The sequence below is a fragment of the Centropristis striata genome, chromosome 12, assembly GCF_030273125.1.
Source record: "Centropristis striata isolate RG_2023a ecotype Rhode Island chromosome 12, C.striata_1.0, whole genome shotgun sequence".
Taxonomy (NCBI): Eukaryota; Metazoa; Chordata; class Actinopteri; order Perciformes; family Serranidae; genus Centropristis; species Centropristis striata.
Genome location: NC_081528.1, coordinates 16,383,726 through 16,398,677, shown reverse-complemented (window position 1 = coordinate 16,398,677; position 14,952 = coordinate 16,383,726). Strand labels below are relative to the sequence as shown.

Sequence of the window (14,952 nt, the reverse complement as noted above, 5' to 3'; positions counted from 1 at the left end):
GTCAAGAGTCCTGAAGGGTTCACCCACTACTATAAAGTGGACACTGCAGTCAAGACACAAGATACCAAAAGGCTGTCACTGGTGCTGCCTGCTAACACACCTACAGGTTCATGCATCCCTGGTCAGAGGGGCTGTGATTTAATCAGTGAACATCAATGAAAATGCGCAATTTAGTTGAGTTCAGTTTAAGGTTAGTTCACCAAAGTTTAACTTAACAAGAAAAAGTTGTGTGCGATCCACTAATCAGAGATTCCATTAAATAATGACATTTAAAACACTACTGTAACTAGCACTGGTGTTTCAATCAATCCAACAACCAGTCAGTTAGTCGGTCAATCAATTTCATTTGTCACGTGAAATCATACATGGTGCTGTTCCAGTAACATGCAATCCCGTCAGTTCTTTCTTTTCAGGTCTGCACAGAGAAAAGGTGACAGCGGCACTTCAGACCCAGCCGAGCCTCAGTGAGAGCTGAACACCACAGTTCCTGACATCGTTGGAAGAGTTGGTTGTGGAGGTCCTGAAGACTGTCCAGCAGGAAGCTCACACCTGCCCGAGATGGAGATGGATGCAGAGATGGGCTTTTTGTCCATGCGGTCAGGATCATAGCATGTGTTTCAACACCACCTTTTCATCAGTGTTGACGTTGATGTTTTCATGTGACAACATTGTCTACTGGCCAGATAACATCAGCAAAGTAGATGTAAGTGCACAAACCAAACACAATTCACACACACATATATATATATATATATATATATATATGTATATATATACTCGAGCTGGCGTAGAGGTGACTGGAGAGGTCTACACCTTCTAGAAAGTTATATTCATGAAATAAAGATTTATATCAGTTTAACAATCCTGATATAATGTTCTTTTTTTTTCTTCCACTCCATCTCTCTCACACAAACACACACACACACACACACACACACACGTTAGGTGCAGTGGTCTTCAGTGGCCTGTGATTGGCTTGACAAATGTGCTTGGGAGCAGAGCTCTGACAACATATATCCACCTGGTCTCGTGTGGACTCCTTCCCATCAATCATCAGTGCGATCTGAGGCCACCATCATTCTCAATTAACAACATTAACAAACAAAAAGCTGAATGTCATTCTCATTATTACATGCATCATTCGTTATCATCAATGCTACAATGAGGAGGATGTACAGCTGAGCCTTAGTTAAAAAAAAAAACTCAAATATGTTACAATGTAAATATTAAATCCTTTTTCATTAATAACTGTGAAATATGAAGTTGCTTCTAAAGGACTCAGGTAATATTAATCGAGCTGGATGTGTCCTATCAGACTCTGACATGAAAGACATCATCAGCACCTTGGTGTCCTGCTGTCATGTCTCAGGCTGCTGTAAGGCCACTGCAGCTGCTGCTGCCTCCAGGCTCCTACTCACTTGTGCTTTCATAGAGTTCAGTTGGCATGACATGGGGCTGCTTTAGGTGCCATAAGGGAATTGCTTTGGCCATTATGCACCGTGCCTGCAACCCTTAGATCTGCTGAGAGCTACTGGCTGATCTTTAATGTCAAATCAAAAGGTGATGAAACTTTAAGTGCGGTGAAAGAAAACTGAATGCTCAAGATGTCATCACAGTCCCCTTTCAATTGGAAATTAGTGCAATAAACTATTAGAACCTGGTGCCATTTATTATTTCAGGAGTGCCCTTTTGGAGGCAGAACTAGCTGCTGTTGAGGCCCTGTTATTCTTTTTCTCATGGAAAACATTTGGACATGTGGCAGTTGGAACAATGATTGGAGCTATATAGCATAGTTTCTGGAAGAGGGCCACACCTCAAATGTGCCATTTCCAGCCTTCCTTTGAACACCCACCTAACCCTCACCATTTTTACCCTTCTGCACCAGAACTGAGGTGCAAGCTTCTATTTTTTTTTTTTCTTCTTTTTTTTTTGGTACTTGGTGTGTACTTTGTATTTATAAGTGTTTGTATATATATGTGGATTCTTATATTTCATTATACATACTCGACATCATACATCCACTCAACTCAAGTCTTCACCAGCCTCGCCAACAGACCCAGCAACAGAAGCTGAACATTTCTACTCCACATCTGTGCCTGAGCCGCCGCACTCTGTCATCCAAAGCAGTGACAGCGAGCGGGTCCAGCATACTGCTGCAGTTCTCATCACCAACTTTGAGGTAAGTTCCAGTTTTTTCTTACTATAGCCTAATCGACATCTCTGACTAGATTGTTGTCAATATTCAAAGAATGCTAGAGCATAAATGATTCAATTTTATAAAAAAAAGACAACAAAGTCAAACCTTTAACAGTCTCATCTCAAACAGTCTGTCAGGCCCATCGCTCCATCAACAACACTTCCAGGTGATGTCATCACACACACCAACATCCTGTTAAAGGACATAATTTACACATTATATCCTTCAGCAGAAAGAGCAGCAAGAAACAATATCAATGATACATGAATTTATGAATAAAACAGGGTTTTAGCAGCCTCTTAGTACCACAATTGCCCACTTCTCATGGAACATTGAGCAGTTTTTTGAAAATGTTTTCAACAGCACCAGCAACAAATTAATTATTTTTTCAAATAACTCTTAAAGAGTAACCTTTCAACTAAATTTGCAAGCAGGAGTGAATTCTAAATCCTGCTTCTGTACGGTGCTTACGTACTGTGCATAAGAGCCATATAAACTCATGGGCAACTCTCAACACAAGTCTTATTGAGTCTTATTCAGTCATTCAGTGCTACTCTGGTTCGGTACAGCTCAGAATCGCTCTCATTCACTGCAACTCTCATTTGCACAAACAGCTAGAACAGCATGACTGTTGTTCAGTAGGAATCCCATTCAGCACGACTATCATGTGGCACAACTCTCAACAGGACAAATCCAGCCTTAATTAATAGATCATTGGGAATAGCACAGCAACAATGGCTCTTATTCAACACGACTCTTGCTTAGTTCAATACTAGTTCAGCATGAACAACTCGTTCAACCGACTCTCGTCAGCATGACTCCCATTCAAATGACTCTCACTAAACAGGACTCTTGTTTAGTCTGATACTTGCTCATCATCATGAACAGCTGTTTTTGTTTGCCAACAAAGAGTCATACAGCAGGTAAACATTACTTGAAAGAACTGTTCTTCTCACTTAGCACCAGTAGCCTACATCATCCAGGGCATATGGCTTCATTTGCACCCCTGCCATCCACCTCTAGCAAATATATCAGCCAACCAGGCACTGGGATGCCAGTATCTTCTGTCTCCTAGCTTCATTATTCTCTTCCTTAGCCTTTGCATGAAGCCTAACTCCACCTTTCCTGTTCAACCCATTCCAGTTCAGTAGGCTACCATCAACTACTAATCTACTTATCTTTACCAAAACCTGCCCTTATCATACTAACATGCTCAGCTCCTGCCTCTCTCCAGTTCTTAAATCTAGAAAAAGAGATAAACACAATTTTACAGAGATTTCACTGCTCATCCATGTTTTCAGTCTCTAGTCTCAGAGCCCTCTGCAGCCTTTTTTCTGAAACCGCAGTAGCTTTCTCTTCCAGGGACCCCTGGCACTGGGACGCCTGTGCCCCCACTGTGTATTTCCAGTAACTTCAGTACAGTACAGTACAACTTCAGAGACTTTCTCACCAAACTGGAATGGGATCATCTTCTTCTACGACCCAGATGTTGCTTTTTCTGCTGTTTTTTGGGGATTCTGCAATGAAAGAGGATTCAGTGTTGGATGGCACCTGGAGCTGAATTTATGCTAACAGTTAAGGAGCTTGCATCTCAAACACTGACCTAACATCCGATATATATATATATATATATATATATGAATATACACTCATTTTTTTGATGTCTTCACCATAGCCCCTTTACCTAATCCCATTCTGAGATGGCTATTAAATATACAATACTACATAACCATCTGGTCATTAGTCCCATCGCCTGAGACCTGTTTTGCTACCTACTCCGATCCATACATTCCATCAAAGCTTACCTTAGTGGCAATAGCTTTTATCTTAACTGGTATCTGGCAGCTTTGGCCTGGCCTCCAGCCATCCCCTGATAACTTCTCAGAAGTCTTCTATACCAAGAGCCAACTGACATTCTTCACTGCTTTTTTTTTGTATACTGTCAGCTTCTGCTCTGTTAACAACATTCCTCACGTCTCTCGAAATAAGAGGCCATGTTCTTGCTTGCTTTCATTCTGCTCACATGCTCTGAATTCAACTCAAGCTGTCAGACTAGTCTTATTCCTCAGACAACACCATGATATTCTGCGTAGAGCAAACTGAATGAAGCCACCATATTCTACTTAAAGCAAAACTTGTTCTGCTTCTTGCTACAGCATCCCTGGACATACAATGACAAGCTGTTGGTCATTCCAAGTGTATCACCCAAACAATCCTTCACCTCTAAAGATCTCAGAGCCGATCAATCGTTCCTTCAATAAGTGGGATTTTGGGACTCCCAAAGCTTCCCCACAAACAGACAGCAAGTGAAAATGACAAGCAACTTCCCATTCTCATCATAAATCCTAAATCATGATATAACACATTCTGCTGATGGTGGGGTCCTTGCTAGTAAAATGGTGGCTGCATTCCATTCAGCTGCTACAGTTCAATGCTGACTCACAATCTGTTGTGGCTTATTGTGACTCTTCATTGCTATTAGTAACAGCTGTGACTTCATTATACATTTCCGTGTAACAAGTGGAAGTCAATGCCAGGCTGGAACAGGTGATGTCATGACATGCATGTACATTGTTTCATATTTATTTAGATATTTTTATACTAATGTCTCTGAATGTGAACTCTACATTACTCCATACTCTTGAGGGCTTTTTCTAGGCATGTTTGGGGAAAGGGGCAGAATATTAATATTAAATATTGTGTTTGTTTGTTTGTTTGTTTGTTTGTTTGTTTGTTTGTAGTATTAATGGTGGTAATTGTTGTTTGTTTGTTTGTTTTAAATTGTTATATTATAGGAACAATACAATAAAATCATTGGATTAAATTAATGTTCAATTCTTGACCCAGTCACAATAATGACTATTTTTTTATCAGTCAACCCTTTAAAGTCTGACACATTAAATTATTTTCATAAAACCATATTCACTTTATTGTACCTAGTAGTAGTAGTAAAAGTTATTGTGCATTTTATTTCAATGTGTTTGTGTTTTATATCATTTTAATATATTTATTCCAAATGGGGTACAAGCACACACACACACACACACACACACACACACACACACACACACACACACACACGCACACACACACACACACACACACACACACACACACACCCACACACACATACTATTATGAGAAAATGAGGAAACGGCTTTAATTTTTGCAGACCAATGTTTGTGGTTTGGTGTGTGAATGTCATCCTCTCTGATAATAACGCCGTGATTAACTCTGTGGACTGAGTGAGTGAGAGATAAAGACTGAAGACAGAAAACAGGAAATAATGAGAGGCAGAGAGCCTGCAAAGAGGACTTTCCTGCCTCCTAGTGGCTTCAGAGGTAAAAAGAAGAAAACAAAAAAGCTCAGCAATATGATTAATGTGCTCTGCATCTGTAGCATTACCTTTGCATGATAATATAGACTATATCACATAATACAGATGCTTACCTAAAGCATTTTATTAAAACCTGTTCCTGTCAGGCATCAGAGTTTACACTGAAGTCAATCATTGCATATGGTAACTAAGAATGTACTGAAATATATTTTTACAAAACATGGACAAACCGATAAACATAAGGTAACTGCTTCAACTTTAAATATATAATTTTGATGTTGTTGCTGTTGTTATTATTAAAGGCAGGAACCAGATAAAAGAATGCTAAAATAACATAAACAATAAAAACAGCAATTTTAATTAAAACAAAAATTGCAGTAAAAAACTGTGAAATTGAAATTGAGATGAGAGACAAATGTATTATTTTAAACTAAAGGTGGAGATAATATGAAGAATTGTTAAAATTTTCAAGTGGTCTCTTATTGTGTGTGTGTGTGTGTGTGTGTGTGTGTGTGTGTGTTTATGTTGACTGTCGGTGACGTAACGGACCCTGGTTTCCTCTCTCTCCCTCTGTCTCTCTCTCTCCCTCTCTCTGTCTCTCTGTCTCTCGCTCAGTCAAGTCACACACGCGCGCGCGCACACGCAGTCGGGCAGCAGCAGCAGCAGCAGCAGACGCTCAGTGCTGCTCTCAGTGTGCGGAGTGGAGGAGGACGACGAATATATCGCCCTCACTCTTTCTTTGTCATTTGCGCAGATATTTTTTCTTCTTTTCTCCCCGAGAGTTCACTCTGACCTCCCTCCTTTCTCCTGGGAGAGCGGATAAGGAAATCAGCCGTGCGTCATGGTGCGTCTTTGCGCATTATTTCTGGATCTTTAAAAGTGATTTATTCTGCCTGGACTAAAATGAAGCGCCTTTTCTGTGTGAAGGAAAAGAGAGGCGGCGTTTCGCAGCCCGCGTCTCTCTCTGAATATTTGGCTGCAGCTGATGATGATCTGCGTGAATCCACTGAATAAATCGGCGCTCTTGAGAAGGAAAAAAAGGGTTGCAGTAAGCGGCTTTTTCTCCCTCTGTTCTCCAGTCTCTGACAATGTGCCAGAGCCATCCACCACACAGGATCCCGTTGGTTTGCGGTGGGTTCGCTATTTTTATTTTCCAGGATTGATGGTTTTGAGGAGGATTTAAATTGCATTTTTTTAATCAAAGTGAAGGTGAATGGAGAGATTTTACTGTACCGTTTAATAGAAAATAACGGTGGAGCGCCTTTTCATCTGCGCGCCTGTGTGTTTGTGTGTGTGTGATTGTGTGTGTGTGTGAGTGTTTGTGTGTGTGTGCGTGTGTGTGTGTGTGTGTGTGTGTGTGTGTGTGTAAGCGCATCTACCTCCTTTCCCTCTCCCTGCTCTAAGAACTCGGCCCCTGATTTTTTTTTTCTTCCATCCAAGGCTCACGCTGCAAAGTTTAATGCTGGATCTATATTTCAGCGACCATTTTTGGCTGTAAAAATGCTGAGCGGCGTCCTCTTGCTGAGCGTCCTCGCGGTCACCAGCCTGTCACCGTCCGAAACGGAGAGCCGCAAAACTTCAGCCTCCAAAGAGATCTGCAAGACCCGCTGCGCCTGCGAGGAGCGGGAGAACCTTCTCAACATCAACTGTGAGAGTAAAGGATTTACCACTGTCAGTCAGTTCCAGGCGCCCCCCAATAAAATCTCACAGCTTTTTCTAAATGGAAACTTCCTGTCACGGCTCAGCGCCAACGAGTTTGTCAATTATGGCAATGTCACCTCACTGCATCTGGGGAATAACGGCCTGCAGGAGATCCGAACCAGCGCCTTTAACGGACTGCGCTTCCTGAAGCGGCTCCACTTGAACAACAACAACCTGGAGGTGATAAAGGAGGACACCTTTGAAGGACTGGAGAGTTTGGAGTATTTACAGGCAGACTATAATTACATCAGCGCCATAGAGCCGGGTGCTTTCAGTAAGCTCAATAAGCTCAAAGTGTTGATTCTGAATGACAACCTGCTGTTGTCTTTGCCTCCCAATATCTTCCGCTTTGTGCTGCTCACCCACTTGGATTTACGTGGCAACCGGCTCAAGATGCTGCCGTTTGCTGGGGTTTTAGAGCACATCGGAGGCATCATGGAGATTCAGCTGGAGGAGAACCCGTGGAATTGCACCTGTGATCTGATTCCCCTCAAATCCTGGTTGGACACTATTTCTGTCTTTGTGGGGGACATAGTTTGTGAGACGCCATTCAGGCTGCATGGTAAAGACATCACACAGCTCATAAAACAGGATCTGTGCCCGCGCAGAAATGCTGGTGAGCGAGTTCACCCCCCCTCTGACTCTCACTTTCAAGGGGCCCTGCCCCCGACCTACCATCCCGGCATGATCACCCCCACCCGTGCCCCGAAAGCTTCCCGCCCGCCCAAAATGCGCTCCAGGCCCACCCCTCGCATCACAAAGGACAAACATGTCTTTGGGCCTATAATGGTTTACCAGACACGCTCCCCTGTGCCCATGTTATGTCCCAGTGTGTGCGTGTGCACGTCACAAAACCCTGACAGTGGACTCAACATCAATTGCCAAGAGCGAAAGTTGCATAACATCAGTGAGCTGAACCCCAAGCCCTCCTACCCAAAGAAACTCCACCTGACCGGTAACTACTTACAAGTGATTTACAGAGCTGATCTGACTGAGTACAGCTCACTGGAGCTGCTGCATTTAGGAAACAACAGGATAGCAGTGATTCAGGAAGGAGCGTTCGAGAACCTAACAAACCTCAGACGGCTCTATCTGAATGGGAATTACATCGAATCACTTTCTCAATCACTCTTCGCTGGCCTGCAGTCGCTCCAGTACCTGTATTTGGAATATAACATCATCAAAGACATTTTACCACAGACATTTAACTCTTTGCATAACCTGCAGCTGCTTTTTCTGAACAACAACCTGTTAAGATCGCTCCCTGATAACGTTTTCGGTGGAACCATGTTAACACGACTCAACTTGAGGAATAATCATTTTTCCTACCTTGCAGTTCGGGGGGTCCTAGACCAGCTCTCAGCGTTTATCCAGATCGACCTTCAGGAGAACCCCTGGGACTGCACCTGTGACATTGTGGCACTTAAAAATTGGATGGAGCTGTCCAGTACCAGCGTTGTGGTTAATGAAATCACCTGTGATTCTCCCTCTAAACATGCAGGGCGCCTGCTGCGCTCGCTTCGCAACGAGGCCATCTGCCCAGAGCCCAGTGAGATGCCCCCACCACAACATGCCCCCCCCACAAAAGCCCCCACATTAATGAGCCCTGGCACTGAGGCCAACACCCCTTCGTCTTCTTCTGCTTTTAGCTCAGTCAACCCGACAGAATCCCGAATACACACTCCTGAGTTACACCCCGAGGTCCCGCTTTCAGTCCTGATTCTTGGGCTTCTTGTTGTTTTCATCCTTTCAGTTTGCTTTGGTGCAGGCCTTTTTGTTTTTGTTCTGAAGAGGCGCAAAGGAGTGGAACATGTCCCCACAAGTGTTAACAACTTAGATCTCAACTCTTTTCAAGTGCAATACGGCTCCTACACCCCTGAACCGACCCAAGACAAAACCTCTGAAAGCCACGTCTATAACTACATCCCCCCACCTGTGGGTTCCATGTGCCAAAACCCTATTTACATGCAGAAGGATGGTGAACAGGTGACCTATTACCGCAACCTGAAGGAGCTCAGCTTTGGGCCCCTGGATGCAAAGAAAGATGTCCTGACCCGCAGCCCAGGGGCCTACACCATCAGCACAATGGATTTTATGGATAAATCTCCAACATCATGTGGTTTGACCAGCCCAGAACTTCCTGAGATGTTGTATCAAAACTTAGGGGAGAGGCCCCACAAAGAGCTTCCCTCGGCTGCAGGCGCCCCTCCTTTCCATTATAACTTTTGCACTTTACCTAAGAGACCTTGCATCGTGCCCCCCTATGAGGCTGCTACAGCCCGACGGCATAACACCAACCAGGACAGGTTGAACAAAACTGTGCTGTACGGGACCCCCAGGAAATACTATGGGGCCGAACACCCTTCTAAAAACTACGAGCACCCACTGCTGCTCCCTGGGAAGCTAAAAACAGAACCAGACTACCTGGAGGTTCTGGAGAAACAGACTGCAATGAGCCAACTGTAAGATAGCAATCCCTCACGCCCCACCCCCAGGTTCTGTGCAGCATTCATAATAATCACGCAGTTACTGTAATAATAGCCCTCTCTATATATCTATCTTATCTATCTGTGTTCAGTCCATGAGTCCACATGATTGACTGGAAGCCAACTGAATCCTTTGATGATCATTTTTCTCTCTTCCTTTTCTTCTCTTTCTTTCTTTTCAAGATGTATAAACGGAATATAAGAAGTATATTATTATGCAGTTCTATTTTTTCTCCTGGAGGGTATAAATTATTTCTTCTTTTTTGAAAAAAATGAAATTCCAAAAGACTTTGATGACGGCAGGTATACAATGGGCAGGACTGTGTACAAATACGGCTTTGTGCTTTTCATAAAACTGTATTTTATTTTCCCTGTGAAGAACAGAACAGTATGAAATAATGATTCTTTGTAGAAGAGGAAATGCTACAGATTGACATTCCTGTACATACTTAGAATACACAGAAAATGGTGAGTGTTAAACCATAAAAGAAAACATTTTCAAAATCAAACAAGCGGCAAAATCTTACTGTACTTACTCCAGAAAGTGCCTTTGCACTCAACTATTTTATCAACAATGCTCTCTGCAATGGAAATGTTCCCTTTTTTGAAAGTGCTGTATTTTAAAGAATCAAATCTTTATGTAAAATAGAGACTTATTTGTCTGTTTAAAAAGAAAAAAAAACAACTCTGAAATGATATATGAGTTCTTGACGGGGAGAAACGTGTTATTTTGCTTTGAATATGAAGTGTCTTTGGACATGTACAACTTATAGAGAATATTGTACGCTATAGGGGAGCAATACAGTGCGGAGCCATTCCGCCATTAAACTTTCACTGAAGCACTTTGTCAAGATCCTGAGCTTGAGGTACATTTTGTTCTGTGCACGGCTTTAATATGCGTGTGTGTGTGTTTGTGTGTGTGTGTGGTGGGCGCCAGACAAAATGAAAATAGAGCTTGCCTGCAGCTCCTCCTCTAATGATTGACGACATGGATCTTTTGAGCTCCTTCTCAGTTGAATGATAGCCTTGGTTTCTTTCTCTCTTCCCTGACGCAGCACATGAAGGCTTTCTCCAAATTCCCACTCATTCCTCTGAAACATCCACTCAACACTAACATATCCAGCACCATGTGTCAAAATAGTGCTGGATACAGAGTGTTGTTAAGTGATTGTATTGTGAAAAGAGATATTTTATAGTATTCTTACAGGAGAGGTGACTTATCATTAGTATAGCAATTAACAGTAGCGAAGAGCTCCTTGTGCATAAGCAGTAAAAGGGAATGTGCTGCAGGTGAAAATGGAGGCTAGTCTGCAGTGTCACACAGCTCCACATCCTGACATTCAAAAATCACACCAGTTACGTAGATTTTTTTTTTTTAAAAAAGGCATTTTTTTTAAGCTGCTGCATCACTGGCATTGAATTATTGCAGGAGAGAAAAATGTCAGTTAGTAGAGCCTAGTGACAGTCTTGGATTCTCTTGTGGGTGGGCACAGTAGACACTGGCTGAGAGAGAGCGTCTTTCACTAAATACAACCTGCAATCCAAAAATAACACATGCACATGTGTGCATCTATAGGCCTGTCCTCCTCTCTTCCCAGCTGTGTGACATGGATGAACTGTGCTACCCGCGCTAATGCTAATTCTGTTTTCTGTCCTTCAACTGGAGTTGACATTGGCTCTTTGTATACTCTGTGAATGGCCTCCCAGCGGCCAAATTCTTCTCCCCCCACTTTTCCCCTTTGTGTGCCCAGCGCACTCCTCCACCTCCTCCTCTGTCTTTTGTCCTCGTGTTTTTCCCCCCACTGGATCTCTGCTGGCTATTGTGTAGCTGTCCAAGGTGCTGAAATGTTGCCGGCAACAGGGCCGCGTTCCAATCTGACGGCTGGGACCTGAGAGCCCTGTGTAGAGGAGACGTGGATTCACTTTGTGTAATATGGCTGTATTTGCTGGTCAAAATCATTGTGTTGGTCACTATGTGGGCTGGATGCACTGAAGGAATAGAGCCCATTAGAAACAGGAACCAGCTCCCACAGTCTTCCAAAAACCTTGTTCCCTTTGGAAAATGCTTCTCTGTAGACCATTGATGTAGTTTAAAGCTCTCAAGATATATTTTTAGGTAAGTGAGTTTAACAGTAACGCAAACTGAGTCACCATTTTTAAGAGAATTTGCTTTGCTGCTGTTCTAGCTAAATCTAGCATTTTATGAGTCACGTTGTGATTTTCTTATATAGTTAAAAGATCATTCATGTGTAGTACAACTTCAGCCTTATTTTCAGAATCTTAGCCGTCATTTCTAAAGGTTATAATCACTGAAGGAAGAATGAGCAGCCACAGAGGTTTAGCTGGTGAAAGAAGAGCTGAAACATATTTTACTGTTTTTTCACAAAGTGATAAAATGCATGTATCAAGGCATGTCAATCAAACAGCAACTTTTGATTTCTTCCCCCAGCTGTTTCATTATGCCCATAAACAGAATATTAACAATATATATATATATACAGAGAGAGAGAGAGAGAGAGAGAGAGAGAGAGAGAGAGAGAGAGATGAGTAGTAGGAGACAGTTTGAAGTGTGCATGTACAACAAATGCAATAAGTCATAATCTGAATTAGGAAATTTGCTTTAACTGACGGTAAAAACAGACACTGCATTTATTCCTGAGCCTGAGCCTTCTCTTTTCGAATACTGTTGGTTAGACTTGTTTACAGCTGATGCAGTGCTGCTGCAGTGTTGGTATTCGTGACATGAATGATGGTTTATGTTGAAATCCTTGAAAATGAAGGCATCACATCTGCTGTCCCAGCCTCACAGAGGTACATTCATACCCATCCATCTAGTAAGAATTGGGGTGTTGACATCAGAGAATCCCCGCCAGTTCACAATTCTTCGATGATAAATTGTTTCAATAAACTAGTATCACCAGGCAGAAACATCAGTTTCTCTCAGTAAGCAGAGTTTTGGCTGATATTGTTTGTGCTTCATTGTGAAGCAGCTGCAGCTCTAAACACCTGAAAAAAACTTCTCCTTTTGCTGTTATTGCTGCATGAAACACCTCATTTACTGGAAGTCCTCATATTTTTTGTACCTGTTCTCTTTTTTTTTCTTTTTCCCTTTATGCATTTACTTGTGGCCCCTTAGTGCCGTAACTTTTTTTAGACGCCGTATCGAGTTGCTTTCATCCAGGGTTTGTGGTGCAGAGGCACACGGCGAGCAGGGGAGATGCTGCAGTAAGCAAAGCTGTGAATGCTGTCATGTGGGCTTCCTTTTTAACAAGCTTCGCCATTTCAGCTGCTGTGTGAATGGGAGGGGAGAAGAAAGAGAGTGTGAGAGGGAGAGAGAGGGAAGGAGAGAGGTCGGGAGAGATGAACGGAAGGAGAGAGAGAGAGAGAACTGTTCATTCCTCTCCTTTTCTGAAAATGGAGTGATTTTCCTTCCTTGGGCACAATAGGTCCTCTGTGTCTTTTTAGTGGCAGTGAAGGGAAGAGAGGGAGCGCTTGCATGCTCTCTCTTACACACACACACACACACACACACACACACACACACACACACACAGGGGATATAAGAGAGGGTTGGAACATGTGCAGCCTTGCACACCAATGAGGAAGCTTTCTCCCCAGAACACTCTCCTCTCTTATCTTGCAGCCCTGAGACTGTGTGTGTGTGTGTGTGCGTGCGTGTGTGTGTGTGTGTGTGTGTGTGTGTGTGAATGAGTGAGTAAGTGAGTGAGTGCATTCATATATTCCTATACTGTATGTGTGAACGCCAATACCTCTGCAGAGGTGTTCTCTTTTTCCTTCTTAGATAAGATTGAAATGTATAAATGGGTACTTTGTGGATAATGCGCTCCCTCTCTCCCTCTCTTAATCTACCTCTCTCACCCCTTCCTTCACTCTGTCCCCCTCTCTGTCCTTCTCTCTGAATGATATGATAGAGGACTATAAATTGGTATTCCTATAGTGTGGCTCAATATGTGGATAAGCGATTCAGCGATGACTTTGAAGCATAAGGGCTGTTGCTTTGAGTTGATTTATAATAACCGTTTCCAGGGCCTTTTCTCTGTGTGTGTGCCCATTCATGTGTGTGTGTGTGTTAGCCTTTTCTGACTATTGTGCATTATGTTGTGTGTGACGCATGTTTTTCACACATACGATTTTAATCATTTTTTTCTGCAGATTGCTGCAATCCATTTTCCACTGCTCACTGCTGTGTGTGTGTGTGTGTGTGTGTGTGCCCCATGATGTGTGTATCCCTTTTTCCATCAGTCAATTAAGCCGTTCTCCTTAACTCATTTTCAATTATGTTCACGTCATCCTGAGCTGTCATTCCTTTCCGTAGCTTTGTGTATCTGCTGCTTCTTACGTCTCTTGTGGAATGTAAGCACATTCTGTATTTGAGTCTATTTATGTTGTTGAATGCTTGTTCAATTTAGCCTGAATTCCAGGGCCAGATTTTCATTGTTGGGGTCCCTTGTTGAGCCCCTTGAAATACCCAGGGCCTGGCCCATTATGCTGCAAACCCCTCAGAAACCAATCAGTGCTGTGTACTTGATTTCACAGTTTCTTTGTGAAATATCAACTAAAAGCTCAAACTGGAGAGAAGACAGACCCTTAAGATGAAAAGAAGTGTCCCATTAAATGACTATATTTACTCTTTAGCAGATCAATTCAATTCAATTGGATCAATTCAGATCATTTGGGGTCCTGACACTACCTGCCCAATCATGCTTTGTGGGTTCTTAGATCTTTTTGGTTCACCTTTCAGATTTTTAAAAACAATATAATGCTAAGTTTACTCAGCATCAACTGGTTTCTGGTATTTGTTAGATTGCAAATGTGTTGGAAAACTGCACAGTATTGCCAAAACAGAATGATGTGTGAATATTAACACCTGATATTAACCTGAGTGGAAGAACTGAGTTAAATTTGGTATCAAATGCAGGCATCACACGGATGTGATACATTCAGCCATTGTCAGACTGGAACAGTGTCAATGATGGAGTGGAAGATAAACACTGTTTGGTCTAAGTATGCTTAACAGACATGCAATGGTACATGAAATATTAGAAAACATAAGTGTGTGATGGAGAGCAGGAGACGCTCCGTGTCACGCTGCTCTGCAGAGACGAGGCTGCTCTGCTGCTCTGAGGCTCGCTGCAGTCAGGTGCTTACATGTCATTAAAATGTAATTAACTCCTTTGTATGGAATTAGTACATCTGATTAAATATTAATG

The 14,952-nt window shown here is 42.6% G+C and overlaps 1 protein-coding gene across 1 annotated transcript; it reads left to right on the top strand.

Annotated features, from left to right (window-relative positions):
• The first annotated feature begins 6,878 nt into the window (after window positions 1-6,878).
• Window positions 6,879-10,574, top strand: slitrk2 (SLIT and NTRK-like family, member 2). The gene has a single exon (XM_059347017.1). The coding sequence runs from the start codon at window positions 7,035-7,037 to the stop codon at window positions 9,699-9,701; it is 2,667 nt and encodes an 888-aa protein (XP_059203000.1). The 5' UTR covers window positions 6,879-7,034; the 3' UTR covers window positions 9,702-10,574.
• The last annotated feature ends 4,378 nt before the right edge of the window (window positions 10,575-14,952 follow it).